The sequence below is a fragment of the Astatotilapia calliptera genome, chromosome 20 (assembly GCF_964374335.1).
Source record: "Astatotilapia calliptera chromosome 20, fAstCal68.1, whole genome shotgun sequence".
Classification (NCBI taxonomy): Eukaryota; Metazoa; Chordata; class Actinopteri; order Cichliformes; family Cichlidae; genus Astatotilapia; species Astatotilapia calliptera.
In genome coordinates this window covers 5,450,813-5,477,936 of record NC_137441.1, presented here as the reverse complement: position 1 = coordinate 5,477,936, position 27,124 = coordinate 5,450,813, and the positions used below count along the sequence as shown (strand labels likewise).

Below are 27,124 nucleotides of genomic sequence, written 5' to 3'. Positions count from 1 at the left end.
AGTCAGTGTGATGTCAATTTTGTCATTTTCCATCTCATTGTGTTGACTGAGAGTCCTCTCCCTCGTTTCCTATTGTGGTTTTCCACGGACGTTTCACTCTTCTAGTGATTTCACCCCTTCCCCCTGGGACCTTTGGGTCCCTAGCGTGCCCCCATCCACCCACAGGTCCAGTTCACTTAATTCGGTTGGCACGTCCCCACAAAGTGTTTTTCCTGGCTTAAAATGGAGCTCTTGAAAGCTTGACTAGGCATGATTAGTCTGTATTGTTTTAAGGAAATGAGTTTTTGTTATCATGCCAGTCATTTGATAAGCAAAATGTATTTTATTACTTTGGAAAGTGAGTGAAGAGCTCAGAAAGTGAACAAAATCTCTTGACTATTGTCTGTTTGGGGGGGAGATGCCACAATTTCCAGAGACGCCATGCCAGTGCCAAGGCTGAAACTTCTTCCACTGCCTCTTATTCGAAAATATCAGCACCATTGTCCCACCCATGTCAGTGACTATTAAAAGTCACCGCTGCAAGAAATTCAGAAGTGATTCCCAGATTCAGCCTGCATATCCTGACCACTGTGGTCGTTTCCCCATGGAAAACTACTCTTAAATTTTCTGTGTAGTGCTCGTAGGTGGTGTAAAACCTGGATACAGATGATGTGCCATCACAAAAATGGTTTCTGAAGTCATGTTATATAGCATGGACCCAAGCTTTTTTTTTTTTTTGCTTTTTTTTTCCGCCATCCACATCTTAGTGTTTTGAAACTGGATGTGATGAGCAAGAGAGTCTGTCTGGGAACAGTACATTTGTTGGCTAACAGCCAGTGATGGACAAATCTAAACCAGTGAACATAGTCTGGATAATCCTAGTTTCTAACTCTTAATGTCTTAATGTTTTATTCTGTATGACCTGAAACTTGCGACTGAGTCCATAAAATGACCAGTAAAGAGTTCAGAAGTCAGATTAAAAGGGCTCATAAAAGTTCTTATGCATAACAATAGTCTTTTAGCAGTCACAAGTGTTGCTCCATGCTAGCAATTAAACAGAAGTCAGGTTTGAGAAATTGCCCTATTTTCTTCACATTTTCAACCGAAAGCTACGTCGAGCTTTTGTGGTCAATGGCTTCATCTGGCCCAGTGTAATAAGAATTGGATTATTAGTTACTAGATTTGATATTACTGGCTGATAACACTATTTCCAAGCATCCAAATATGATAAAGTCTCTGTTTTTGGTGTCGTGTTAGTTTGTTTCTGCATTTCAAAAAGCTCAGTCCAGTTCTCAGATTACACAGAAAGCAATGATGCAACAGCTTGAAAATATGTGAGCAGAGGGGAGAAAAAGAATCAAATCATCCCTGTTGTTTAAAAAGCTCTAATGGCAACATAGAAATTGCATCTTAGGTGTGATTTCCAGTATGTTGCATCTGACTGCAGGCGAACGTGTTATCTCACTCAATGAGTTTCACATGCTGACCCTCTCAGGGTCACGGGTGAATGGAAAGATCGCATGACAGCCACACGCAAAGGGATCCCATGCAACCCTTATTGTCCCCAAACAGCCAGAACTGTTTATTAATAGGTGTGTAACCAGGGCATGTTCTCAAGCTGTGGTGCATAAAATGAGTGATTGCTGTGTCATTTTCCACTTGCGGTGACAAGGTGACCCCTACAAGGATAAACACTGCACTGGATTTATGTTTCTTTGTAGCTACTGAGTGCTGGTGGCTGTCCTCTGAACTCTGGCCTCCCTAGTGGACTGACAGTTAAACAGCTGAACATCTCCCCCTGGGTTTCAGGAAAACACAATTTGTAGCTGACAGAAGTTATTGAAACAGGTTTTTTTTTTTTGGTTTTTTTAAGTCCCTTCTATATTTTGAAAGGAAGATGTCTTAAAGTTGAAATCTGAGTGTCTGCTCATATTTAACATTTAAACTTCCTGTAAGTACTATCCACACTAGTCAGAATGATTATTTACTGTGAATAATTGTCACAGTACTAGATTAAAATTTCTCACAGAAATATATCCACCATTGGAGGAGAAAGTGTAGATACTACATAGACTTTTCAGCTTTTTTATTTTTTATTTTTTTATTTTATTTTATTTTTTTTTAAGCACATTTACCAGGTACCTACCTGCTGTTCGTATGTTTTGTTTCAGCTGACAGGGAGAGTGGCCTTAAGAAGGTCTGTAAATGGATGTACATTCCAGGTTTATTTTGTAAACAACAGTCCCTATTTCAATGGAAATCAAGAACATGGGTACGCTTTAGGGCGGGGCTAGCAAAGTTGTTACTCTACAATTGTGCACTTTTGTTACTTCCAGTTTCAAAACACCAAGGTGTTAACATCCCATTGTGAAGGGCCTCAGCTTGAGGTTTCACAACAGGAGTTCACTAACCATATTACCATTTATACAAAGCCTACGAGCTAAAATGGCTAGTTTCAGACTGAGTGGCTGCACCAAGGCACAGTTTAAGATAAATAAGGATTACTTTGAATTGTGCAGTTATTTTTAATAGAGGCACAAGAATAAAATATGGAGCTTGAAACCAGCAGAACAGGTCCTGCTTAAACTTGTTTCCTGATTAGACTTAATAATAGTGACATACTGTTCTCCTTGTGCAACTGGAAATGAGCCCAGTAGGTACATTTGAAATCAAATTAATGTGGTTAAAAGTTCGTTGCCAAAATGCACCATGGGTGTCACAGATTCCCCTCTTCAACTATGTACGCAAGCCCACAGCTTTAACCGGACATTTCATAAGCCCAAAGTTAATCATTTGCACTAAATATTAAACTAACACTTTGCTCCAGCTGTGAGTTCTCTTATCTGTGGGGGGCCAAAAATGATACTAAATTTGACTTTGTGGACCCGGAGCTCAAATATATCTTCCCACTGAACACCTTATTAAAACAAGTTCACTTGTTCACTTTCTTTCTTGGTTGTATTCCTGTTTAAAAACACACATAGCATTTATTGGAAGATTTCCAGGTCTTCCCAGTGTGGTTTTTGTGTTACAGACATGTTCTAGCACTCAGGTATTGCCGGTAAGGTGAGCACGTAGTCAGCAGTACTTCATTATTAAATCTTTGTTGCAGGTAATCTTTATTGTTAGGACTGATCAATTCTGAGGATATGACAGCCAAATTTCAAAAACTGCAACACTCAAGTGCATCTTTGTCTTTGTGATTGTTGGCAGGTATCCAGTGTGTTAATACCAGAAGTCGTTGGTTACAGACTGCATTGTTTTGGTTGGAGAAGACACCCAGTATCTATCACCTGAATCAACCTGGGTTGGTTTAGGCGGATCTTTTGGAGCAATAGATAGTAAATGTAGTGTGGTACTCTCATTTATAGCTTTGAGCTATTTTACACTGGCACCACAGCTCTCAACCTTATAGACATTAACCAGAGCAGCAGGACGTGAGAACAGAAATCTCTTAATTTGTCAGGTTGGACTTTAAATAGTCTTGACCATGTCATCTCCCCCATAGAATAGAATAGAATGCCTTTATTGTCACTATACAGTTGTACAATGAGATACAGAGTCTGTGTAATTAGTCCATATGAAAGTTGAGCAGGTAATTGTATAGGGAATTCACACCGGATCGTCTTCCTGTTCCCTTAACCCAAGCAGCACCACATGATGGAGGGGACAAACTGTTTTCATGTGGTGAAAGGCAAGTCTGCCTGCCTGCACGTGACAAGTTCTCCACATGTTAGAAACCACAAGTTTGACAATGTCCTCAAGTGATTCTCCTGACATGGACATAGTTCATGCGTGCAAATGACTTATGTAAAGCAAGTGGGATAATATTTTAAAAAGGTGTCACAGTGACTACATAAATGCAGTGGAAAGGTCCAGTTTAGTGACTGCAGGTCAGGTGTGTCAGGTAACCTGTCAGTCACAGCAGCCACACCTGTAATTCCCTTATCCAAATGGATGAATTATTAATTCACCCCAATTAATGATAAGCGATTAAGTGATCAGATGGGAGGGAAAACATTTTCCCTCCATCTAATAATCCAAATCTGTAATTTTGGCCTTTCAGCTTGTTTGAATAAATAAAAAGTCCTGTTTAAATATTTAAAACTTGGCCTTAGAAAAAATCCATATTTTATTTTCTCCAATAAACGGGTCAGTTAAGCAGATACTCCACAACAAAGAGGAATCCTGTAATGCGAGTATCTGAATGCTATAGTAGTATTTGACACTGGTCATGGTTTGAGTACGTGCATTTACACCTGCACGAGCTTTACGTGAGCATCGCTGGACTCCAGGCTAGAACATTTGCGTGTGGCAGCTGATTGTCCTCGATCAGGCCTACGTGCATGCAAGAGTATAAGGATTTATGTGTACGTGAGTTTCTGAAATGCACAATGGGGCCACATTAACAGCAGTGGGGTTTAAGTGCTAATCACTGCAAGCTGGTAAACATCACACTGCAGTTATTTTGACTAGTAATATTGTTTGGTGTAATGATCAGAAAAATGGGTTCAGTTGGTTTATATAAAAACAAGTCTTAACTGAAAAGATCATCTTGTGTCATCTAAAGTAATTTTTCTGCTGTTCCAAGATATTAAAATCCAATCGAAAGTGAGAGTTCAAAACTTACGTTGTCTTATGTTCAGTCATGGGGTTAAGGAAGTCCTGAGTCATCATGATGCTGTAAAATTGCACACTCACTCCTCCCTGGTTAACCCTCTTCTCTCTCTTCCTTCCCTTGCTTCCTGTCACCAGTTTTCAGTGAGTGGCTGCAGTATCTTGTCTTTCATTTGGGAAATTAAGTAGGCCTGGTATTTTTAATCTCAGTGCTGATAGTGTTTGTCCTGCAGTCGAACCCTCTAAAGGTTGGTCATTAATCTCAGTACAAGGGCACATTGTATAAATCCAGCCTCAGTTTGATTTATTGTCAGACTTTTGTAACCTTTCACTTGCTGTACCCACTTATTTATTCTCAGTCTGTTGGATTTCAGGTAACCCCATCCCCTCTACACTCTGAGAGAAGCGTTGTTAGTGGGGATGAATGGCCTCATTGATGGTTCCTTCAGGACCTGTCCTGCTTTACTGGCGCACACAAACACCTAACTGGGCTTCAGCACAGCTCAGTAGGACCTCAGGGGAAAAGGTAGCATTATTCCGTTCCCACTGGTGAAGCCTGTTTCACATTAACAGCAGTCCGTAAACTTCACATCTCACTTCTTTCTGTCTGGGTGACATGATATCTGATGCTGGTTTGGTCTGTGACGTATAAAACGAACGTTTCTAACCAGTGATGCACATGTAGTTGGGTTTTTGCAATACATGAAGTGAGAATTTGTTTTTGTAGCAAGCCTCTTATTCGCACACTGCACATTTGCACTTGTGCTGTAGGGCAGCAGAGGTACACAGAAGTGCAAACCAAACGTTTCAATGCCCACCTGTATTCATATCTGCAGAAACACGTCTGGAATGCCTACAAAAACAAATAAACAAAAAAAACCCAGTTTTGCTTAGGAATAAGATCCACTGGCATAACCTTCATCCATGTCATTGTCAGATAATTCTACACAATCCAACAAACAATCTTGTGTCCTCCAATTCAGGTCCAGGAATCTTTTGAAGTGGATAAAACTGGAAAAAAAGAGAAATCTCTTCTTTCTGAAGGGATTTTTGGTTTCCAGGTACCCTTAAACAAACTTGGAGCCATCATAAGATGGGTAGCTCTCACAGTAACTTCTCCAGGCAGCTTTAGGTCTTTATTTTTTACTCAGTAGTAGTAGCTTTTTCTTTTTTCTAACTGATTTTTGTGTGTAGTCCTTTTTGGTTGACAGAACATCCCACGGTACAGTGTACTTGTTTTCTGGGAATCTTTCGGTAAGAGCATGCAAGATTCACCTCGAGCAGCTTTTTTTGATTCATGTATGGGAAGCGCATCTGTAACTGGAAGGTCGCCGGTTCGATCCCCGGGCTCTCTGTCCTGGTTGTTGTGTCCTTGGGCAAGACACTTTACCCTACTGCCTACTGGGGGCCGATATGGCAGCCTCGCTTCTATCAGTCTGCCCCAGGGCAGCTGTGGCTACAACCGTAGCTTGCCTCCACCAGTGTGTGAATGCGAGAGTGAATGAATAGTGGCATTGTAAAGCGCTTTGGGTGCCTTGAAAAGCGCTATATAAATCCAATCTGTTGTTATTATTATTATACTATAGGGCTGCACGATTAATCGTTAGAAAATCGCGATCTCGATTCATACTTATGTGCGATCTCATTTCCAAATGACAACGATTATAAAAAAAGAAAAAAAAAGACGACGGCGATTGTACCGCATTTTGATCCGGGACGTAATCTGCATGAAATCAAGCGCTCACTCTTCCTGCTCAACAAATGACAAGGGCGGAGCCTTATACCACGTGATACAGAAGCTGTGCCGTGTGATGCTAAAATTAGCAGGGAAAAAACAACGGAGAGCACGTCAGGGATGACGAGAAAGTGACAGGAGAAAATCCGTCCCGGTCAACCACCCAAACATCAATAACGGGAACCTTATACAGCGCTTCCCTATACACGTCGAACTCCCGCAGGCACAAAGAAATTACGGAGGCTATCACTTATCACCTGACCAAAGATATGGCTCCCATCAACACTGTGCAAAACGAGGGATTTAGGAGAATGATCAACACCCTAGACAAACGCTACACAGTGCCGCCCCGCAACTATTGTTGCACTACCTGCTCTATACACGCAGTGTCGAGCAACGGTGGAGACGGAATTTCAAGCAGTACAACATTTTACGGCAACAACAAAACGTGAGACATTTGTTGTTTTTATGTTTATTTATTGTTTTTATGTTCAGTCTCAACTGTTACGAAGTTGATGTGCAGTTAATAAGTGCAATAAATATTTATACTGGAAAGGAAAATCGTGAGAGAATCGTGATCTCAATTCTAAGCCAAAAAATCGTGATTCTCATTTTATGCAAACCGCGCAGCCCTACTATACTATACTACTAATGAAAAAGGGGTAGTTTAAAAAACACGTTCTTTTTAGTTTCCTGTCAGGAAGTTTACACCCATATCAAACACTCTGAAGACACAGAGCAGTAATGAGGTTGATTACTACAATTAAGGCTAGTAACAGTCAAGGCTATTTGTATATGATACGAACAAAGTTTGTAATGGGGCAACTGTTTTGCATGGACCAAATTATTCAAAGTTTGCTTAGCTTGCTGTTGGTCTACAGAGCATCACTGTTCAGAAAATGTCACATTTCCTGGAGAAATTGAAAGTAATGTGTCTTAGTCTTGGTATGGTTAGTATGGTGCTAAAATGGGATCCAGTATGCAGAAAGAAACATTATATGTTGTTATAAGCTGTTCCCTTTCCAAGTGTAATTGAGAAGCTGGCGTGTTCAAGCCAGATCTGGCCTCTGATGACCTTTCTGTCCCAAGTACATAAGGTAACCCACGGTCACGCAAGGCTATGTACAGTACAAAGAACAAAATACAGATTAACTTGCTTTAAAAAGCTTCTTTTTATTAGCTTCAGTTACCAAAGACTGAATTGCAGATATTGCTCTCCTGATCTGCGACATCTTTCATTCATGCTTGAAGGCATTAAAAAAGGGAACATGGCTTATTGTAACATCCTGTGTTTTGATCTGTTTTTCCAGTTATCAAATTGCAGCTGTGCAACTATTTCACTTTGTTTCCATGAATAGAAAAATCAACACATTGTGTAAGTATTGATTTACTCATAGGTATAATAAAGATTCACAGATCCCGATCAGTTTTAAGACCCTGACTTTTGGCATCTGTCAGTGTTTTAATGACATTTCAGCGTTAAATGAACTCTACTGGATTTTAATTCATAAGCGAGAGGGAAGGAAATATGTACTTAAAAAGAGGCTAGTCTTCCAAGAACTCATTATGTTTAAGTGTAGTAAAACCTTCCCAACAAGTGAAAAGGAACATGGTGAGTGAGCGGCAGAAAGGAAGCGCGGCGTCTGTGGAGCTTTTCATCAGATGTCATCTTGACCACAGTTGGTGGTTAAGTCCATTTCAAACATCCATCAAACTAGCTTTCTTTGCGATGTTTGCTCTCGGTCTAGCAGTTAGTGTCACATTTTCCTGTAAATGATGAGGATCATAAATGAGCCTGATGGGACTATTTCATCAGCCTCAAATAGAAACATCCACAAGTTGGAGTGAAGAGGAAACTCTGGGTGGTGGGGGACACTTAAAATGCACACAGTGCAGTTTGATTTGTCAGTAATAAAGGAAGATTGGGTGCAGTGTCATCACATTCCTCCTCAGCACAGGAAGGCAGTGGTGCAACTCATGTCAGGACCCCACTGCTTAGCTTATCGCTGACTCAGTAACAATTGATGGGACTTTTATGCCCCCCTTTTTTTCTTTTTTTCTTTTTGTCTTTTTGTTTTTTGTTATGGTGATTGGAACATTACATTTAGGCTTTTTTCCCTTATGAAATTGCACTTAAGTGCAGCACATCAAAGGTTGACTTTGACTTGAGGTACAGTGCAAGTGTTTGCACAAGCATGTGAGAACTCTGCATGGTGAGGTCACTGAAAGTGGACTTGGGTAACAACTCCTTGAGCAACATGAAGACCTGACTGCTGTTGCCAGGCTTACTTTGTGGCCCCTGGATGACTTACAGTTGGCTTTCTTGAAGGTCATGATACATTAAAGGCCAGAGCCAAAGTATCTGAGCTACTGACATTTAGTTGGCCTAATCTGGACCTCCTTCAAAATTGCACCAGTGGTAAGATCGTTTGTTAGGTAACATTAAGCCACTGGGCTGAGTGCTGAGTGAGTGACGTGGTGACGTGACGACGGAGAGGAATGTTTTCTAATGAATAAATACAAGTACACGGAGATACTCTGAAATTATTCGTGTGTGTGTGTGTGTGTGTATGTGTGTGTGTGTGTGTGTGTGTGTGTGTGTGTGTGTGTGTGTGTGTGTGTGTGTGTGTGTGTGTGTGTGAGTGAACCAAAGTCTACGACAGAAGATCCGACCAGGCATGCAGTGTAGACCAGCCAGCTTGGAGTAAATGTTATTTAATGGCCATTAGGGTTCATGTTGAGGTCTCAGCTGTGTGTGTTTGGCAGCTCTGTAGTTGTTAATGTGAGGAGTCTGAAACCGTCAGAACAGGCATGTAAAGAGGAAGTAGAACTGCCTTGTTTGCTCTTCACCGTTTAACAAGCCTGTCTCAGTAATTGCTTTTAAAATTGTCAGAAACTTCCCATAATTAGCTGTAAATCCACTGATGTTTTTGCAACATTGCTTCAACCCTTGTGGCCTAAATATTGAGAGAACTGAACTGTCTTGGTACATCATGACTCAGTCTAGAGTCCCGCTGAGTTTCAGAAACTCCCATGTGTCTGCATAATGGCGCACGTGGAGGTCATGTCTAGCCATATAATATCTCAAAAGGTCACATTATTTTTATGCAGGTAAAACTGGATGGAGATGACCTCAGTGTCATCCCTTCCTTTTCAGGAATGGTGACACATGCTCATTGCACAGACCACTTTTAGTATGAGTAGTAACATAATAGGTCTGTTAAACCCATATGATGAAATACACCGCGTGTTGGCACTCTGCAAAGTGCAGACCAACTGGGATGTGGTAAGCTCTCTCAACCTACCTGCTGGTCTTCCTCCTGGGTGCTTGAATACTTGAAATGGTGCTGAAGCATACTTGCTATACACGTGTATCGGCAACCAGCTCGCGTGTTTATTCATAAGCGCAGGGTTCTCGCCAGTGGACTTGAAGCCCAGCTGGAACTTGAATACCTGCAGCAAAATCTTTTCCTATAAGCAATGACTTTGCATAGAAGGCCTGCTGTATTTCAAAGGCAGTGGGCCCAATTATCTGTCATAAGTGCACTTCATAGGTAGCAAAACAAAATTCAACTTTATTTACACAATAGCAGTCTCTTCCTAATTTCCTTAGGAATTAATGAAGTATTCTGATTCAAGGTGATTTATATTGTAAGATGGACCTTACAATAATACAGAGAAAAGCCAAACAATTAAACGTGTTTTGAGCCAGCACTTGGTGACAGTGGGAAGGAAAAACTTTTTTTTTTTTTAAAACAGGAAGAAATCTTGTACTGCAGAGTAGGGCTGCCACGATTAGTCGACTAGTCACGATTACGTCGACTATCAAAATCGTCGACGACTGATTTAATAGTCGACGCCTCGTTTGAAGCTTTGTAAGATCCCAAAAGACGCAGGAATGAGTAGTAGGATTTAAGAGTGTAATAACGGACTGAAACTGAAGATGGCAGCACTGCATGTACAAGGATGCCAGCTGCCGTTAAACCCCGAAGAAGAAGAAGCAGTGTCCCAGAATTCATAGCGCAGCCCAGCTCAGTTTCCAACAATGGCGGCAGCTAGTTAGTTTTAATATTACTCTTATTACTCTTTCTGGGTCACAAAATAAACGTTTAACATATTTTCAGGCGAGAATGTAGCTGTGTAAACCTCAAATATCTGCTCAGTTTATCAAGACACCACATATTTTCAAAAGCGCTCCGACGTTTTCGGAGACGTCTGTTACCCACTAGCTCGATGGCTAGCCGGGGGCAAGGCTCACTAGAGCCGTGAGAACACCGGACTCCCGGCAAATTGTTTTCAAACCCACCGCCGTCTTTCGCTACTCAGGTTAAACATGATATATGAGTCACTTAGAGAACTTAAAAATGTTATTGTTCGGCTTTTTTTTAGTATTTTATTTGTTCCTGAGTAAATCGGTTTGGCTGAGATTAAAGTTTTTACACAGCTGAATAAATGTCAAGCAGACGGCTGATTATCAGAAGTGTGAGATGCTCGAGAGTTTACTCCGGTGTCCTGTTATATTTTAGATAGCAAGGAGTTTATTAAACCTCACCGAAACAATCTGCAGATTTCATTAAAATGTAATAAACTATCATCTTGTCTTTATTTTTAGTTAGCACCTTAAACACTTAAAGCTGTAAGCTAATGATAGTTATATAAGAGCAGATGCTGCTGGTGCAATAAGTTGTACGTCCAATGGATGCATGATCTGATTACCGTATTTCCCGGACTACAAAGCGCACCTGAATATTAGCCGCACAAGCTAAAATCAGGGGAAAATCCTGTTTTGTACATACATTAGCCGCACCTGACCAAAAGCCGCAGGTGTTTCAATGTTGACTCATCATATGTAAGAGAATATGCACAAAGGGAATTGTCAGGAAAGAGATGGCTGTTTGGAGACACACCCCTTTTATTAATATTTTGAAAAACAAGTTATGGGTACATATTTGCACATGTGCTGTGCTTCATAAATGAGTAACAAATGTATTACATAACAATAACCTACAGCACACCAGAAAAATAGATTCGGACTACCTTTTAGGCTCAGGTGCAGTGACACGGCTTCAACAAGAAGAAAAGTCAGTCATTCACCACCATCTTCCTGCGCTCTAAAACCACCAAAGTCCTCTTCTCCAGTGTCGGATACGAACAGGATCAGGATGGCTTCGTCATCCACTCTCAGCTTCTTTCCTTCGTTGTCACTTTCAAAACCAAAGAAATCCTCATTGTCATTGTCAGTGTCGGAGTCGAACACCCTCTGAAGGGCCGTGGCGGTGTCCTCCTCTTCATCATGCAGCAGTCCAGCCCTTCGAAATCCGTTGGTGATCGTGGATGTTTTCACACTTTTCCACGCTGTCAGGTTCCACCGGTGGAGTTGAGCACAACTTGCTTTTCGCAAGTTTATCGCCGCTCGTCATCCACGACTCCCGCTGAACGCGTAGCGCTACTTTGAAGTTTGTTTTTCGCGCTACTTGTACGGCACTATGTTGCCTGGCGGATGGACATGTGACCAACATACCACTCTTGAACCCCGATCCTTCCGCCAGGCAACGTAGTGCCGTACAACAGCGGAACAAACAAAACAAATCGTCTTACGATATGACAAAAATCATGGACAATCTATAGAAAAGCCGCACCTGACTAAAAGCCGCAGGGTTCAAAGCTTGTGCAAAAAGTAGCGGCTTATAGCCCGACAATTACGGTAGTCAACTAATCGCAAAAATAATCGGTGACTAGTCGACTATCAAAATAATCGTTTGTGGCAGCCCTACTGCAGAGCTCTGTTACATTTGCGTAGTTGGCTAATTACTAGCCTATTGCTGTTAAATGTTGTCAGTCGTTAAAGTGGCTCTAAAGCAGTTGAATTTTGAAGAACAAAGACTGAGTCACATTACTATGATGCAGGCTGATAATTGGCTTTTATTCACTCTGTGTGCTGAATGTGAACAAGGTTCTCACCGGCTTTCTCTCTTGATGGGAATTGTCGTACGTCTGCTCCTTTCAATTTTATCAACTCCCTCAACCACAGGTTGTACTAGTTGGAGTAGTGAGGGTGAATTGCCACTAGCTGCCACTTTCCCATATGACAGCAGCAGCTCTTGGTACATTGTAATTAGGTTAGAGCAGGGGTAGGCAACTCCAGGCCTCGAGTGCCGGTGTCCTGCAGGTTTTAGATTGCACCCTGGGTTAACACACCTGAATCAAATGATTAGTTCATTACCAGGCCTCTGGAGAGCTTCAAGAAATGCTGAGGCGTCACTTAGCCCTTTAAATCAGCTGTGATGGATCATGGACAAATCTAAAACCTCCAGGACACTGGCACTCGAGGCCTGGAGTTGCCTACCCCTGGGTTAGAGGAAAGTAATGGCAACATGAACACTGAAGTGAGTAGGTTTACCCATAAATTGGTAATCTGTACCCAGGGCCTTTTGTGAATCCCAGCCCGATTTTATGGAAATGATCTGGCTCATAAGCTCCAAAATGACAAAACCCGACTTTTATAAAAAATACAAGTTAAAATCTAGGAATAAATTGCAGTGAAAGTAACAGTTAGGAGTGATTCAATATGCCTTAATCAGTCCTTCATAGGGTCTGAACTCTGAGCTTATGGAGCCTTAGACTACCAATACAAGAGGCATGAACTTTAGGACAAGATTTAGGCTACGTTCATACTGCAGGTCTTAATGCTCAATTCCAATTTTTTGATCAAATCTGATTCGTTCTTTTTTTTTTTTCTTTTTTTTGTCTGCTTGTTCACTCTACAAATAAAATGCAACAGCAAACGCGCTCTAGTGTGAACCCTCAAAGCGGCCGCATGCGCAAAAGAAGACGTCACACACAACGCGCTCTGTTTAGACCCAGACCAAACAGCATTGTTTGACTGATGGACCTTGGAGAAACTGAAAGCTCATTATAAAAGCCAAATAAGCAAAAAAAAAATGCAAAACAACCAGATTCAGGGCTTTAATACTTCAGTCTGTGGTCTTAGATTTGATTAACAATCAGAGCTGCAAGCAGTCATGTTCGTGTGTATGTATGTGTTGTGGTGAACATGTGTTCAAAGTTCAAATGACACGAGTCTGCGCTTTAAATTTGGCTGATGCAGTCTTTAGCCTAGTAACTTAGTTCCCTTCTGTCCAACACAGGCAGAGGTAATGGCTGCACAAGTTTCAGCATTTGAGAGAAGAGTGAACAGTGAGAGCTGTGGGGATGTGCTGTGAGCATGGGGCTGGGTTAACCAGTCACTCTACATCTGTAATGATTGGTGGAGCATGGTTGTTTACAACATGATCAAGGCTAAATGCTGTGTTGGAGAACTTCACTCCTGGCTGTTCATTTCTTACTGAAAGACTGGCTGGATGCTCTTGAAGTTTCCCAGAACACAGTCCTCTTATTCAGTGCACTAAAAATTGGTTTAAGTGATTTGAGTGGGAGCTTCTCTATGACTCTGCTTTAAATAGCATCAGTATAGAGCTATAGTGTCCCTTCAGTCTATTTTTGGTTAATAAAGGTGTGTTCTAAAGTCCATTTAAGGTAAAGCAAAACCAAACAGTAGCAGAGATGATGTCAGAGCCAGCTATAAATAGCTCAGTTGTCTGTGTGTGACCTAAATTGGAAAGGGGACATTTAGATGGTTGCATTCATAGAAGCAGATCAGGAATTTCCAGCTGTAAATGTGCCAAACACTTAATGAAAACCTTACAGTGAGTTTAACAGGAAACATGACAGCTATCTGGGTTGCAAGCTGCTTTGGACGAGCAGGTTTTGAGATGTGATTGAAGCGAACAGTAATTCTTTTGGGGCTGCTGGTTATTTTTTTTATTTATTTTTTACACTCAGTTCACTAAATAGCTTCTGTGTTTGGCTTTCTCTGCCATGAAATGAGTCTGATGCAACAACTTTTTTTTTTAAAAAATTTTTAAATAAAGGTTGTTACGTTTCCGATTTCTTCCATTTCAAAGGGAGGAGTGTTTCTCAAGAACTGAACACGAACAGGAATGTTTTAAATGGCACAGTTACCGGGCAATTGAGTTTCATCAGAAGAGAAATAAGATAAGAGCTTCATGATTCCTGCTTGCTGTCTGTGCAAGTGGACATTAAGCACTTCACCTAGAAAGGCTAATTTACATCATGGAGCAGGGAGTAGATTGAACCTCTCTTCTTAATTTCTGTGCAAAACATAAACTCTGACTGTAGGGAGACCAACAAAGAACAGGCCAAAGCTAACTACTTACGCCATCTTATCTTAGATAACAATAAAACGGAGTACGCCACACCCTGGCCTTGTTCATTGTTTTTTTAAAACTTGGTTTTCACCAGTTGATCAATGGTCCTTCAGGTCTTGAATTTCGACATGACTAATGATTGCCAGCTGAGCTGTTGGCGTTTCATCAGACCCAATGGTGCCAACGTTTATAATGCTGTGGAATTTTATATCGATAAAGTAATTCACCAGGTCACCAAATGGCAACATGTATGAAGACATTTGGCGTTTACCTTTGTACCCAATTAAAACGATGGCTGAGAAAGAATAAAACGTTGGCAGGTGTTCTTTGGGAATTGAGAATGTCATATATTGGGGCTTCAAAAGGGTGGTGGCTTTGGCATGATGTCCCCTGATCTATCCATCTGTCCATTAGGCTGTCAGTCGACTGGCTTGCGAGTCCCTTGGCCTTAGAGTATTAATTTTCATTCTGAAGCTTCAGTTGCAGGTTTCTAGCATTATACACCCCTGCGGCACTTTTGTGTCTTACTGGCACAACTCAGCTAAGATGTGTTGTTAGTCACACCAGCACTCTTCCTGCTATGACGAACAGGGTTTTTCCTGGCTGAGAAATCCACCTTTGGGGGACGACCCTGCATACACGTGTGGTTGCAGTATCCTTGGTGACTTTTAATTCCTTTTGAGGAAGACCAGATCACCTGAGATTTGTCAGAATATTAAAAGTTTTAAAAATAGTAAATGTCTTTGTATTAGTATGACAGGTCTAGTATTATGAAGACTGTACTTTGATTTGGTGCCTTGTAAGTGGGAGTAATTTAGATAAATTCTGAGGAATTTTCTGTATCGCAATCACCTTGTTGCACAATCTTTCTGGATTTTAACACACTCCCTGCTCTTCGCTTCCTTCACAGGTACAGCTTCTACTTCCAGTTTGTGCTGCATCCTCTAATCCTGTGACGCTCCGCCGTCCTCCAGGAACAGCCTTAAACACAATTTCCATCGTCATCCCAGTTGTCGTGAGCAGATATGCCTGCAGCAGTGGGCGGGCCAGTAGGGTACACCCCTCCTGAGGGTGGCTGGGGTTGGGTGGTGGTGTTGGGGGCCTTCATCTCCATTGGCTTCTCCTACGCCTTCCCCAAATCCATCACTGTGTTCTTCAAAGACATTGAGGTCATCTTTGATGCCACACCAAGTCAAGTGTCCTGGATCTCCTCCATCATGCTGGCTGTCATGTATGCAGGAGGTGAGTGACCAGCCGTCAACATCAACAACTAAAACCTTGACGTGTCCTTAAGAATTTTATTTATTTATTTTTAAATTGGTTTGTTGTCAGGTGTTATACAAATGCACAAAGATGTTTGTTTTTAGACCTTTTTATTGTGGCCACTAAACCAGAATTAAGCAGAAAAGTGTTGTTAACGCTTTAAGATAAGAAGCTGAAACTAAGGTTGTAATTTTAATTTTAGAATCAAAAACTACTAAATTGATTTTTGTTCAATCAATTATCACCTTAATTGATAGTCATGAGCATTAAATCCACATTTTGGACATTCCTTCCATTCTTCCTTACAGAACCACTCATAATATAATGGTCATGGTCAAAGACGTTAGAGGAATGACTTCTGTGATAAACCCAGTCAGCCAAACTTACTGCACAGCTTCCGAAACACTGAGAGCTTACTTTTAATAACCTGCTGCAAGAAAAAGTCTTCCTGTATGCTTTAGTTATGTTCAGCTGTAGCTTCCTGAAGTGTTACTCGAGGATGCTACACTAATATACAACACACCTCCACACCTGGTGTTGCAAAGACTGGATTGCTTTGTGTTTATAGAAACACGTCCTTGTATCAGGTGCAAATGTTATGTTTTTGTGTAAACAGCAGAAATGGTGCTAATCAGATATGATTTGAACTCATGTCCTGGAGCTCAGTTAAATCTTTCATTCTAGTTTAGAGTTTATCATTTTAAACATTTGATGTACTTCCTATTATCCTTTAATTATGAGCCATTAACCTAATATGCATGCAGCACGGCCTCAAAAACGGGGCTTCCCCTTTCCCCCTTTTTATGCCATTCCACCGTTGGAACAAGTCACTCATTTCAGCTACCAGGAAAAGTCTGTCACTACCTGACAGAAGAACAAAACTGCAGCTGAGGTTTTAGTTTCCTGAAAGACTTCATATCTGATGGCAGGCAGACTGAGATAGTCAAACCAATATGTCAAGTTGACTACAATTTGCAGTCAACATTTAATTACATAGTTTATTAAGATAGACCTATATAACTTGGCTCTAATGGGGCTTCATCTGGATGACCCTGTAGTGTCCTGGCTTTGAGGCAGAGCAAGGGATGCTGGCAGTGAAACAGAATTATTGGAGCACTTTATTTTTATTTAATCTGTCATTGTTGGTTTAAACATTTATTGGCGCTTTCTTGGTTCTGCCTCTGTCTTTCGCCCAAAGTAAACATGCTCTCCATCCGTTACCACTCAAACTCTGAGTCATTCACAGCTTGAATAGCCCTCACTGAGCACTCAATGGGTGCCTTTGCATTTAAAAGAAAAAGGAAATCAAGCAGATGTTTGTTCTACTGTAACCCATTCAAAACCTAATGGAAAAAGAACACATTGTATTAATGACTGAATTCACCTCTCTCATAAGGGTTCATGCTGTGGTTTACTGGGTAAACGTAGGGATTACAATGGGCGATACATAAGCTTAGTGTAAATAAAATGAACTGAACAGCTCATAATACAAAAGAAATCTACGTGTATTTCAACATATCTGAAATTTTTCATTGCAAAGTTTTAACTGACTCTTTCATGAGGCTGTGAAAGTGCACTTTTGAAATGGGAGTTTCAAAGGTGACACTCGTATAGCTTTTTAAAAATCAGGATAATACCATCGATTTTAACACTTGACTCCAACATAAAGCCAGGATTTTCCAAATTCTGGCTTATAAAAATCTTCTGTGGGCTGTGTATTGGTGAAACTTCCACTTAAGCTGGAAAAAGCAGTAACATGCACACGGAAGTACCCCATGCATCACGTGACCTCATTTGGGTTATAAGTATGTGTTGATGACAATGGCTGGAGTTGGCGCTCTCCACTGGATTGCCCAGATGTTAATGTGGTGTTTGTTTATCTTATTTGGGGTCTAATTCTGGCTGAGATGTCTTAAGGCCATCAGTGACGCTAACTAGTGATATGAAAAGTACGTTTAACTCTTCAGCTGCATTTCCTAAAGCTGACAAAGGTTCAGTTGGCATGTATGAGGCTCATCTGCACAAACTCACTACTTTAGTTGAAAAGAACTAATTTCTAAAATAAACCCAGAAACGCAGCTTTACTTGACGTTAACATGAACATGCACTGAGTATCGACACTGGCTAGATGTCTTGGTGGCTCGTTGCTTGCTAAACTCAACACTTTGTACAAAAATCAAGTTTGTGCTTGTTGAATAATCAGGGAACAAATCTGGTCATCAGAATAGTCATCTCAAGCTGCCTCTAAGCTGTGTATTCTTATAGCTCAGTGCTGCTTGGAGAGATTTTGCTAATTGCATGTTTAGATACATGTGTGTTTGAAATGAATGTGCCACCCATACTGCTGAGCAGTTCGAGATTTGTTTTTGGCTGCAGAGGAATCACCTTGAACTTCACAAGTCTTTGTAAATCTGAAAAGATGGACGTTACAGCAGTGTTATTTCTGGTAGTGTCTTCTGTCTCTTCTAGTTAGGCACCTCTGTCACTGCTGGGAATAGAGCTTTAAATTTAGGTATCCTGAAGTTGTCAGGACTAGAGGGTAGGGTAAGAACAATGTCCCATCGGGCCTGGCAGAAAGGGAAATCTGCAGAGCTGCTTTCTAGGACTTCCTCGACTGTCACGCATGTAAGAACACGATTGTCAGATGTGATCAGATTGTCTGATCTTTAACATACTAGGTCCAGGTTTACTACTAGCAAGTCCTGCTGCATGTTCTGTCCAGGCATCTTCATCATTTAAAGCACTCAGAGTATTTCCAGTAAATGCATCTTTAATGGGCTGTTTCCTGCTATCCTGTGAAAAAAGTCCTTGTACAAACACGACTAAACTATGAGTCTGCTCACTGGAAAGCAGCCTCCCCTTGGGCTTAATTACATATACATGAGATTGTTGAGACATATTTACAAAAAGACAGAAGTGGATTTTCAGGTTGGGCGGGATTTTCAGATCGAATTTCTTTGCTTTTCTTCTAAAGACAAAGTCGGAGAGACAGATAAAGAAGGACCTAAGTGTATTCACTCACACACACACACACACACACACACACACACACACACACACACACACACACACACACACACACACACACACACACACACACACACACACACACACAGTCTGTGTTCGTTAGTACTTCATATTGCTGAGCTGTGTGCCAGTCTGCACTCTCTTTCTGCAGGTTAAGACTTTTATAAAACTACCGAGGGAGGAAATGATGGGAGGAGTGAAATTGCACAACAGGAGCCAGCTGGTGAAATGTATTCCCCCAAATATTGAAATGTTCCTCCTTTCTTGCTTCACAATTCACAGATCACCAGTTCCTGGAGTCGTTGTACTAAATGAGAGGAGCTGAAAGACTGTAGGTTTAGGTTACCGCAACCATTTTACTCACCGACTGGTTTACACATGAGGCAAGGCACGTACACACACCGGCTTCCACAAAAGGAGGGGGAAAAAAAACACACCACACACGAGTCATGCACAACGTCACTGAAAGCTGAGTAACAGTGTGAACAAATAAATGCGCAGGATGTTTTGTACGTAGGTAAGAGTGAGACAATCATAAAGGGAGACTATTTAACACCCGCAAACTTCCCTTTTAACCAGAAACCAAAGACGAGTCAAGCATCACGTACTGAAATTAAAACCACCAACATATTCTAAGTGATTCCCTCAAAGTTGTCATTTGGCAGTAGAAAGTAATATTTCAGCAGCCGGCCGCAAGTTTAGCCAAAATTGTTGGAATATTTGTGTTTAACAGGGAACAGGATCCAAGACTTAGTGTTTACGAAAAATGAAGAATTAGTGTATGTAATGTAATGTTGTGTACCAGCAAGTGTATAACTCAGGATCAGATGCATTAAAACAAAAGAATAGTCATTTTTTGCTGTGTTCCAGCAGCAGATCGGTTTAACATGGTGTAAAAGGAGCAGCTGTATTAAAGCATTAGGCAAAATGCAGGTGAGTTTCACTTGCATTCTGCCCTACTGCTTTCAAAGTCACACCATGTGGTGCATAAAAAGGTCACAGCTGCTGACAGAATGATGGCAAAAGGCCAGGCATTGGTTAAAACGGGTTTGTTTTGTATTAAACTGTCTGATGTAATGTTTTTTTTTTTCCAGGCTTAGATTTACACATGCAAAAAACAGTCAGTCCATGTACAACAAGGGGCAATTAATCCAGAGACGGGAAACTCTGAATGCAATTACAGGTCATTCTTCAGCTCTGGTTAAACATCTTTGGGTTTACTTGATGTACTATTGGTGCATTTTAAACATACCAACAACAAAGTAGTACAAATGACTTCATATCTTTGAGAATCTTCTCACAAAGATCATTATTTGACCCAGAAACTGCCATTTAACCACTGACTCCTCACTAGTTTGTATGTTACACCAGTAGAGCTGTTTTTGGCCATAGACCACACCCAAACACTGTAGTGTACTTAGGTTAGGAGAGGTCATGTGGTCACTGAGCTGGAAGCTTGAGCTGGACTGTCCTCTCTCAGTGAATGACGCTATAGGTTTTTCATTAAACCTCTTATTGGGATATAATTTTTATTGAAACTTGTCTCTAGCAGTTATATAAATAAGAGCATGTAAAATAAGTGGGTTGAACTTGGCACCCTGCTCACACTGAAATCTGGTCCATCTCGGTTTGTTTTAAAAGGGTCAGTTTTTACCCAAACTCAGTTTTGTTCCTTCAGCTGAAAGGAAAACGTGATCGAAGGTCCCAGACGAGATGAATGTGACTTTCGCGGTCGTGAGTGAAGAGGTTTTTTTTTTTTTGTTTTTTGTTTTTAAATCTTTTGTAAAACTTTCCATATTTCCCTTGTCAGGAATAAAGATTTCAGAGAGCCATGATTAGTTTTACTCATGAAAACATTGCTAATAACCCCCGCTCTTCCTGGTGTTCACACTCGCTATGTGATGCTTTGAGGGCATTTTTAGTGTGAAGGTCAGATAGACTTAGTCAAAACATCTTTAATCATAGCTGTGAAATAATCTTTCCTGACATTGAACCCCACTAATGTGTGTGTGGGGTTTGTTTTGGGGTTTTTTCTTCCCAGAAACCACACGAAATACCCTCTTTGTAAATGCAGTAAACAGATTTGCATTGATTTAGCAGTAGCTTTGGGAGATTTGGCTGTTTGAGCAATGTCAATAGCCCTGTGTACACCAGCTCTTTATATCTGATTGACTCAGTCTAAATGGGATCCTGTTCTTTTGTTAAATGCTTAAAAGTTCAACCCACATCTTTCCCAAGGTTTGTACTTTCTCATACATGATTTCTTTTGCCTGCTGCTTTAAAGAAAGTAGAGCATGGAATTAAAGGCTAGTTAAGAAAGCAGAAAAGTTGTCTTTCTGGGAGGAACTGTTATAAGTGGCGATGTGCACGATGAGTTCTTGTTGTAAAGTTGTTTTTCAACTGGAACTGTTACTGAGGTTACAGACCTCATGTATTAAACGATATGAAAGGCTTCAGATAAAACTCTGCACAAAATGAAAATTTGAGAGGATGAAGGGAAATCAAACACGATGCTTACAGAGCCTTAGTTTTTGTGTTCTCATTCTGTGTATCAGTATTCTCTCATAAAAGAATACCGTGAGGTTCACGCAGAAGCATCTGTTTCTATGAAGAAGTGCTCTTTGTAGAGCTGTAGAATTGGGTCCCTTTAAAGAAAGCCATCTGATTTTTATAAAAACAACAAATGCATATATTAATACAGGAAAAGTTTGCATACAATTGTTTGGCAGAAGCAGTTTGGGAAACCCAGGCAAGAGGATTATTGATCCTGATTTTTGTAATCCTTACAGCTTTAGACGTGTAGCGGAGCTGCAAACAAAAACACGTTCGCTAACTTTGTCGTCAGGAATTCCAGGATTTTACGTTGCGGAGTGGGGAAAGGGGGCTTTTTATGTGGCCCGTGTGTAATTCCGGTCACAAACCTCATGATGAGTAGGCGCACGGATACAGGACGTCTCTTTCTGACTTATCTTGTGATCTAAGGACTTTTCTGAGTCAGTAGGAGGAAAAAGAGCCTGTGTCTGAAGAAGGGATGAGTGGGAATTGGTGCTTATTGTGCTGCACTAAGAGCAGAGGCTCTTTAGTGTCTTGATGTTTTAGAGCAAAAAGAGTTTGAAGTTCACTTTTGGTCACCAAACACAAACAATGTTTTATTGTCCATTTTTATTCCTGTTGACACTGCTGGCAATTTGTTTTGTTTTTCTCTTGCATTCATTCATATTGGCTTCCAGTGTTAGAAAATGAGTGTTTTTCTGTTACAAACCCTGCTGTGCTGTGGCTTCGGATGAGCATTGAACAAAGAGTGATAAAATATGCACTGAAACTGCAGTTTCATTGCCAGATTGTCTGTATATTTTTAGCTTTGGCCTAGAGTAGTTTTGCATGAGTCAGTGTCATAAATAAAACCGATTTAGCTTATAGTGAGCTTTGGAGCAACTCCTCAGTTCTTCTTCTGCCTGAATCAAGTTGTTGTAGATGTTTTGAATGTGATGGTCATACTGAGCTTTAAAACAATTTATTTATTTTTAAAAAAAAAGGATTCATTTAATGCAGGCCAGATGGAGGGACGTTGATCTGTGAGTAATGTGGCTGGTGGAGAAATGTGATGCAGTAGAACTGGCAAATCCAATCAGCTGTTTCTTCTGCAGTTTTCTTTTTGCCACGGAGTCTGATCAGTCGTTGTTTAATGAAACAAATGAAATTAAGACATGCTAGCGCTCTGTTATTGGGATGCTTTTATTTAAATAAATCTAGTCCTGGACTGAAGCAGAAGGGTCGGTGCTAAAATTAGATGCTTGCACACCTGACTGCTCTCTGCTTGTGGATGCTGTGTCAGAGTGGAGATGAGGACAAGTCTTTGTGGTGTCACAGGGAGAAAGGGAGCAAATGAAGGAGGGGGAGAAGGGATCATTTATATAATATCTGAGAACACTGCTCTCTGTGCTTTGCCAGCAAACACTGTCAGGAGTTGTTTATGTGCAGCCTGTGTGCTGAGGGTTTGTACTTATTCCTGTCTTTGTGCAGTTTCACTTCAGTTTACCGTGAAGCTCCAACAAGCTCTGACAGCAGGCACAAGTCTTTGTTTTAAGCACAGCACGACTTTACCCGTTTGACTCGAACGTGGAAACCCACCACCCTGAACATGGCAGCCTGCCCAGCTTGGGCTTTGTGCCAGCCGGTCAGACCCTCAGTCGGGGACAGACACAACACAGAAGCGAGCTGTCCGAGACAGAGGTATTTAGACGGTGCATGAGTAAGTGCTCGTGCAGCCAGAGCGCCCTCGGTCTTTGTGGCCTTCTGCCCAGTTTGAAGGGCAAAGCCACCGTGGTCTACGTGAAGGACCCAGGCCGAGTGAAATGGAAATGGCTGCTGGCTAAGTGCACTTGAGTCTTTGAGTCTTCTAAAATCATGAATATTTAAAGACTCTATTTTTGTCCTCCTCTCTCTGTCCTCTTGGAGCTTATTGTTGGACATGATTACAAATTATTTATTGATGACTGCAGGATTTCAAAAATATTGCTGTGGAACACGTTGTGATAAATGTCTGGTTGGGAAGCTGTGGAGTCACCTTAGGTTCCCTATTGATGAGCAATGACTATCCTGATGTTTATCCCTAATCAGCCGTGACAGCTGTCTTTCAGTGTCCGTCCCTCCTTAGGAAGGAGGAGCCAACCAGCTCCTTTGGGGTTGAAAAAGCTCACTGTCCTTGTGTTAGTCAGCCTCACAGATGTAAAGGATGTGCTGGTTTTGAAACCAAGATGCACCACTTTGACCGTGCAGCTTTCAGAAATGTCTTATCTTAACTTCAGGGAGCTAATACCAGAATTAAGTTAACTAATGCTGTACCTGAAGTGTGAGGGGAAACGACTGAGTCATGGTTGGTACATAAGGGTCGACTTAAATGCACCTCTCACACCTTTAATAATGAAATGAACCCAAGGGAAAACGCACAAGTGGCGAAACTGCACTTTAGTCTTCACTGGGAGTCAGACCAGATGTGAGTGGAAACTTGGAAATGTTTCTAATTTGTAATTGGTCACCATTAATCTTATCTTTCTCCTGACTGGTGTAAACCCCAAAGATATTTGGTTTACATTATAGAAAACAAAATGCTGTACGAGCAGTAACTGTAGGCTCATGTGCAGGCCTTCAGTTTGTATTCGTATCCAGCAGAGCCAGTGTTCACTGTCAGCCTGGATCCATGTGAAGGCCCATTCATAGCGAGCCTGGCAGGCAGGCGGAGACACGTGGGCCTCCTCTGCCTGGCTCCCTTCTCCTCCTCCTCACCCATTTCTTTCTCGTCTCACTCCTTCCTCCCCTCTTTCTCTAGTGAACATCTTATAACTCTTGCTGTTATGCAAGTATTGTCCCAGTTTTTCATTTGTGCTGTCATAGCACCACCTGTTGGTGAATCTGCTCTCCAGTCTGTCTGTAATTCTTAAGGTCTTAAAAGCATTGAATCCATGTCTGTAAGATGCCCTAAATTTAATTTACACATTTTTTTTGAGTATTTACTCTTTGATGGTGTAGATGTGGCATAAACTTGAGACACATGTTTGAGTGGGTGGTGTTACCAGAGGCAGTCCGTCACGCAGTTATTAAAAGTAGTATTTCATGTCAGGAGCTCAACAAATATAAATTAGATTAACTTCTGCCAATTATCTGGCTTCTGGTCATTCTAATTGATTTAAAGGGGATTTAATCGTATTAAACACGAGTTAAAATATCAGTAAACAGATTTTCAGTTTCCTGCTGGTTTTTATCATGAAATGGTTTCAAGTTGTTTTCAGTGCGGCATAAAAAGGTGGAATTCCTAATAGCAACTCAAGGAGACATCTTAAGTACCTCATTTTATTTAAACCAAAGATTAAATCTCATGTATGTATAAATAAATAAAAGAAGGAAAATACCGTAGTTAGTTCTGACATGGTAGAAGAAAAGAAAATTTGTACTTAAGCTCAAAAACTGGGTGGAATTAAACTGGCACGGATCAAAAAGTGTATATTCTTCTTCTTTGGTGAAAAATGGGAAATTGCTGAACCAGCTTGTTAGTCCTACCTGCTGTGCTGGCTGCAAAATATTGGCCACAGATGTACTTTAAATATTTAACTCTGTTCTTCTATCACTCTACTTGGTGATGGTTCTCTTTCTTACCGTTCTCTTGTTCCTCTCCAGGTCCAATCAGCAGCATCCTCGTGAATAAATTCGGCAGCCGACCGATCATCATCCTCGGCGGTTGTCTGTCAGGGTCTGGTCTGGTTGCAGCTTCTTTTTGCAACACGGTGCAGCAGCTGTACTTCTTCATTGGAGTAATTGGAGGTTTGTTTTTCATCGGTTTTCTTGAGTAAATCCTCAAAATGACACTTTCTTTTGATGGCTGAGTTTTGTTTTCTTGTTAACCCTTTACAGCCGATCGGAGCGGGCACGCTCTGTTTTGCATAACTATTTTTAAATCCCGGTAGCTCTGCAACCACTTAAGCTAGCACAATAATTTTTTTTGCATATGAAACTGGAGGAGTTGTACTTACATCTTATGCCATCAGCTTGTCCTAGGTCACAGTTTCCTTCCACATATAGCTTTGCAAAAACTGCATAAAAATCACTTGCAGCAACAAAAACATGATATTCCAGAAACACGCTTCGCCGATCCATCAGCTGTTTGTAACACTTCCTACGTCCATCAGCGCGAACTATCACATGACCGCATGACCTGCCCGAAACCGGAAGTGACGTCATTTTGCGGAAATGTAGTTTTTTACGATCGGGGCCTTATGAGCTTGTGTTTTACTTGTTATGTGTTTTAAAAAGTTATGTTTGAGTTTATGACTTTCTGTGTCGTTTCTGGGATGCTTAAGACTCATATTGCACTGCTGGAAATAGTTTATTTTGATGCATATGCTGTTATTTTGCAAATTTGCACTATAATATTTATTTTCGTTTTTCCTGCAGTATATAAAAATTGGTGTATTTCAAAAATAAAACTATGAAGACACTCAAAATAAATTTCCTGTGGTGGGAAACTAGTTTGTGTAACTTTTTTGTATTTACAGTTTTGAGGGATAAGCCTCTTAAATTTCTCTAACTAGAAATATATGTTAAAAAAACAAAAACGATTTTCAATTTTTTTGTAGTTTATTGCACTTTTTTGCAATTTATGTAATTACTATGCACCTAATGCAGACATATTATTAAAGTTTGGGCTATAATGGTTGTATTGATGTATAGCAACTTGAAATGCTCCCAAAAATGGCTCCACAGCATGTAAAAATATAATATAAGCTCTGGCGAACTTGGTTCTATGGTAGGTCTTAAAGGGTTAATGTTGTTTCTGTGCCCTCGTTTCCAGGTTTGGGTCTGGCCTTCAACTTGAATCCGGCGCTCACTATGATCGGTAAATACTTCTACAAGCGCCGGCCCATCGCCAACGGCCTCGCCATGGCGGGCAGCCCCGTGTTTCTGTCAACCTTGGCTCCCTTCAACTCCTGGCTGTACGATGAGTTTGGGTGGAGAGGCAGCTTCCTCATCCTCGGTGGACTCCTGCTCAATTGCTGCGTGGCCGGCTCGCTAATGCGTCCCATCGGCCCCAAACCTCAGCCGCCCAAAGTGGAGGCGGTGGAAGCAGGGCAGCCTCAGCCCAAGAGGACGGTGCTGCAGAAAATCAACTCCTTCATCGACTTGACGCTCTTCAAGCACCGCGGCTTCCTGCTCTACCTGCTGGGCAACTTCGTCATGTTCTTTGGTCTCTTTTCTCCGCTCGTCTTCCTCTCCAATTACGCCAAGAGTAAGGACATCAGCAAAGAAAAGGCGGCCTTCCTTCTGTCAGTGCTGGCGTTCATCGACATGTTTGCTCGGCCCTCAATGGGCTTTCTGGCGAACACCAAATGGGTCCGGCCCAGGATCCAGTACTACTTTGCTGCATCCGTCCTGTACAACGGTGTGTGTCACGTGCTGGCGCCGATTTCAAAAGACTACTCGGGATTTGTGATCTACGCTATCTTCTTTGGCTTTGGTTTTGGCTGGCTGAGTTCTGTGCTGTTTGAGACGCTGATGGACCTGGTGGGGGCTCAGAGGTTTTCTTCAGCTGTGGGTTTGGTCACCATCGTGGAGTGTGGGCCGGTGCTGTTGGGCCCACCACTGACAGGTAAGACATCCCAGGGAGAGGGAGGGTGGAGATTTGGGCTGTTATAAAACTTGATGTCAAAGATTATCGGTGTAATAATTGTTAAAATGTTGACGCAGATCATAAAATCTGAATCTCCTTTCTTTTGCCCACCTC

The 27,124-nt window shown here is 41.3% G+C and overlaps 1 protein-coding gene across 1 annotated transcript in view; it reads left to right on the top strand.

Moving 5' to 3' along the window:
* The window catches only part of LOC113012855 (monocarboxylate transporter 1-like), a 30,134-nt gene that overhangs the window by 628 nt on the left and 2,382 nt on the right, over positions 1–27,124 (top strand). Inside the window, exons 2-4 of the mRNA XM_026153249.2 lie at positions 15,470–15,801; positions 25,024–25,167; positions 26,195–26,989. Coding sequence (XP_026009034.1) covers positions 15,585–15,801; positions 25,024–25,167; positions 26,195–26,989 — 1,156 coding nt within the window. The 5' untranslated portion in view covers positions 15,470–15,584. The remainder of the gene's footprint in view (positions 1–15,469; positions 15,802–25,023; positions 25,168–26,194; positions 26,990–27,124) is intronic.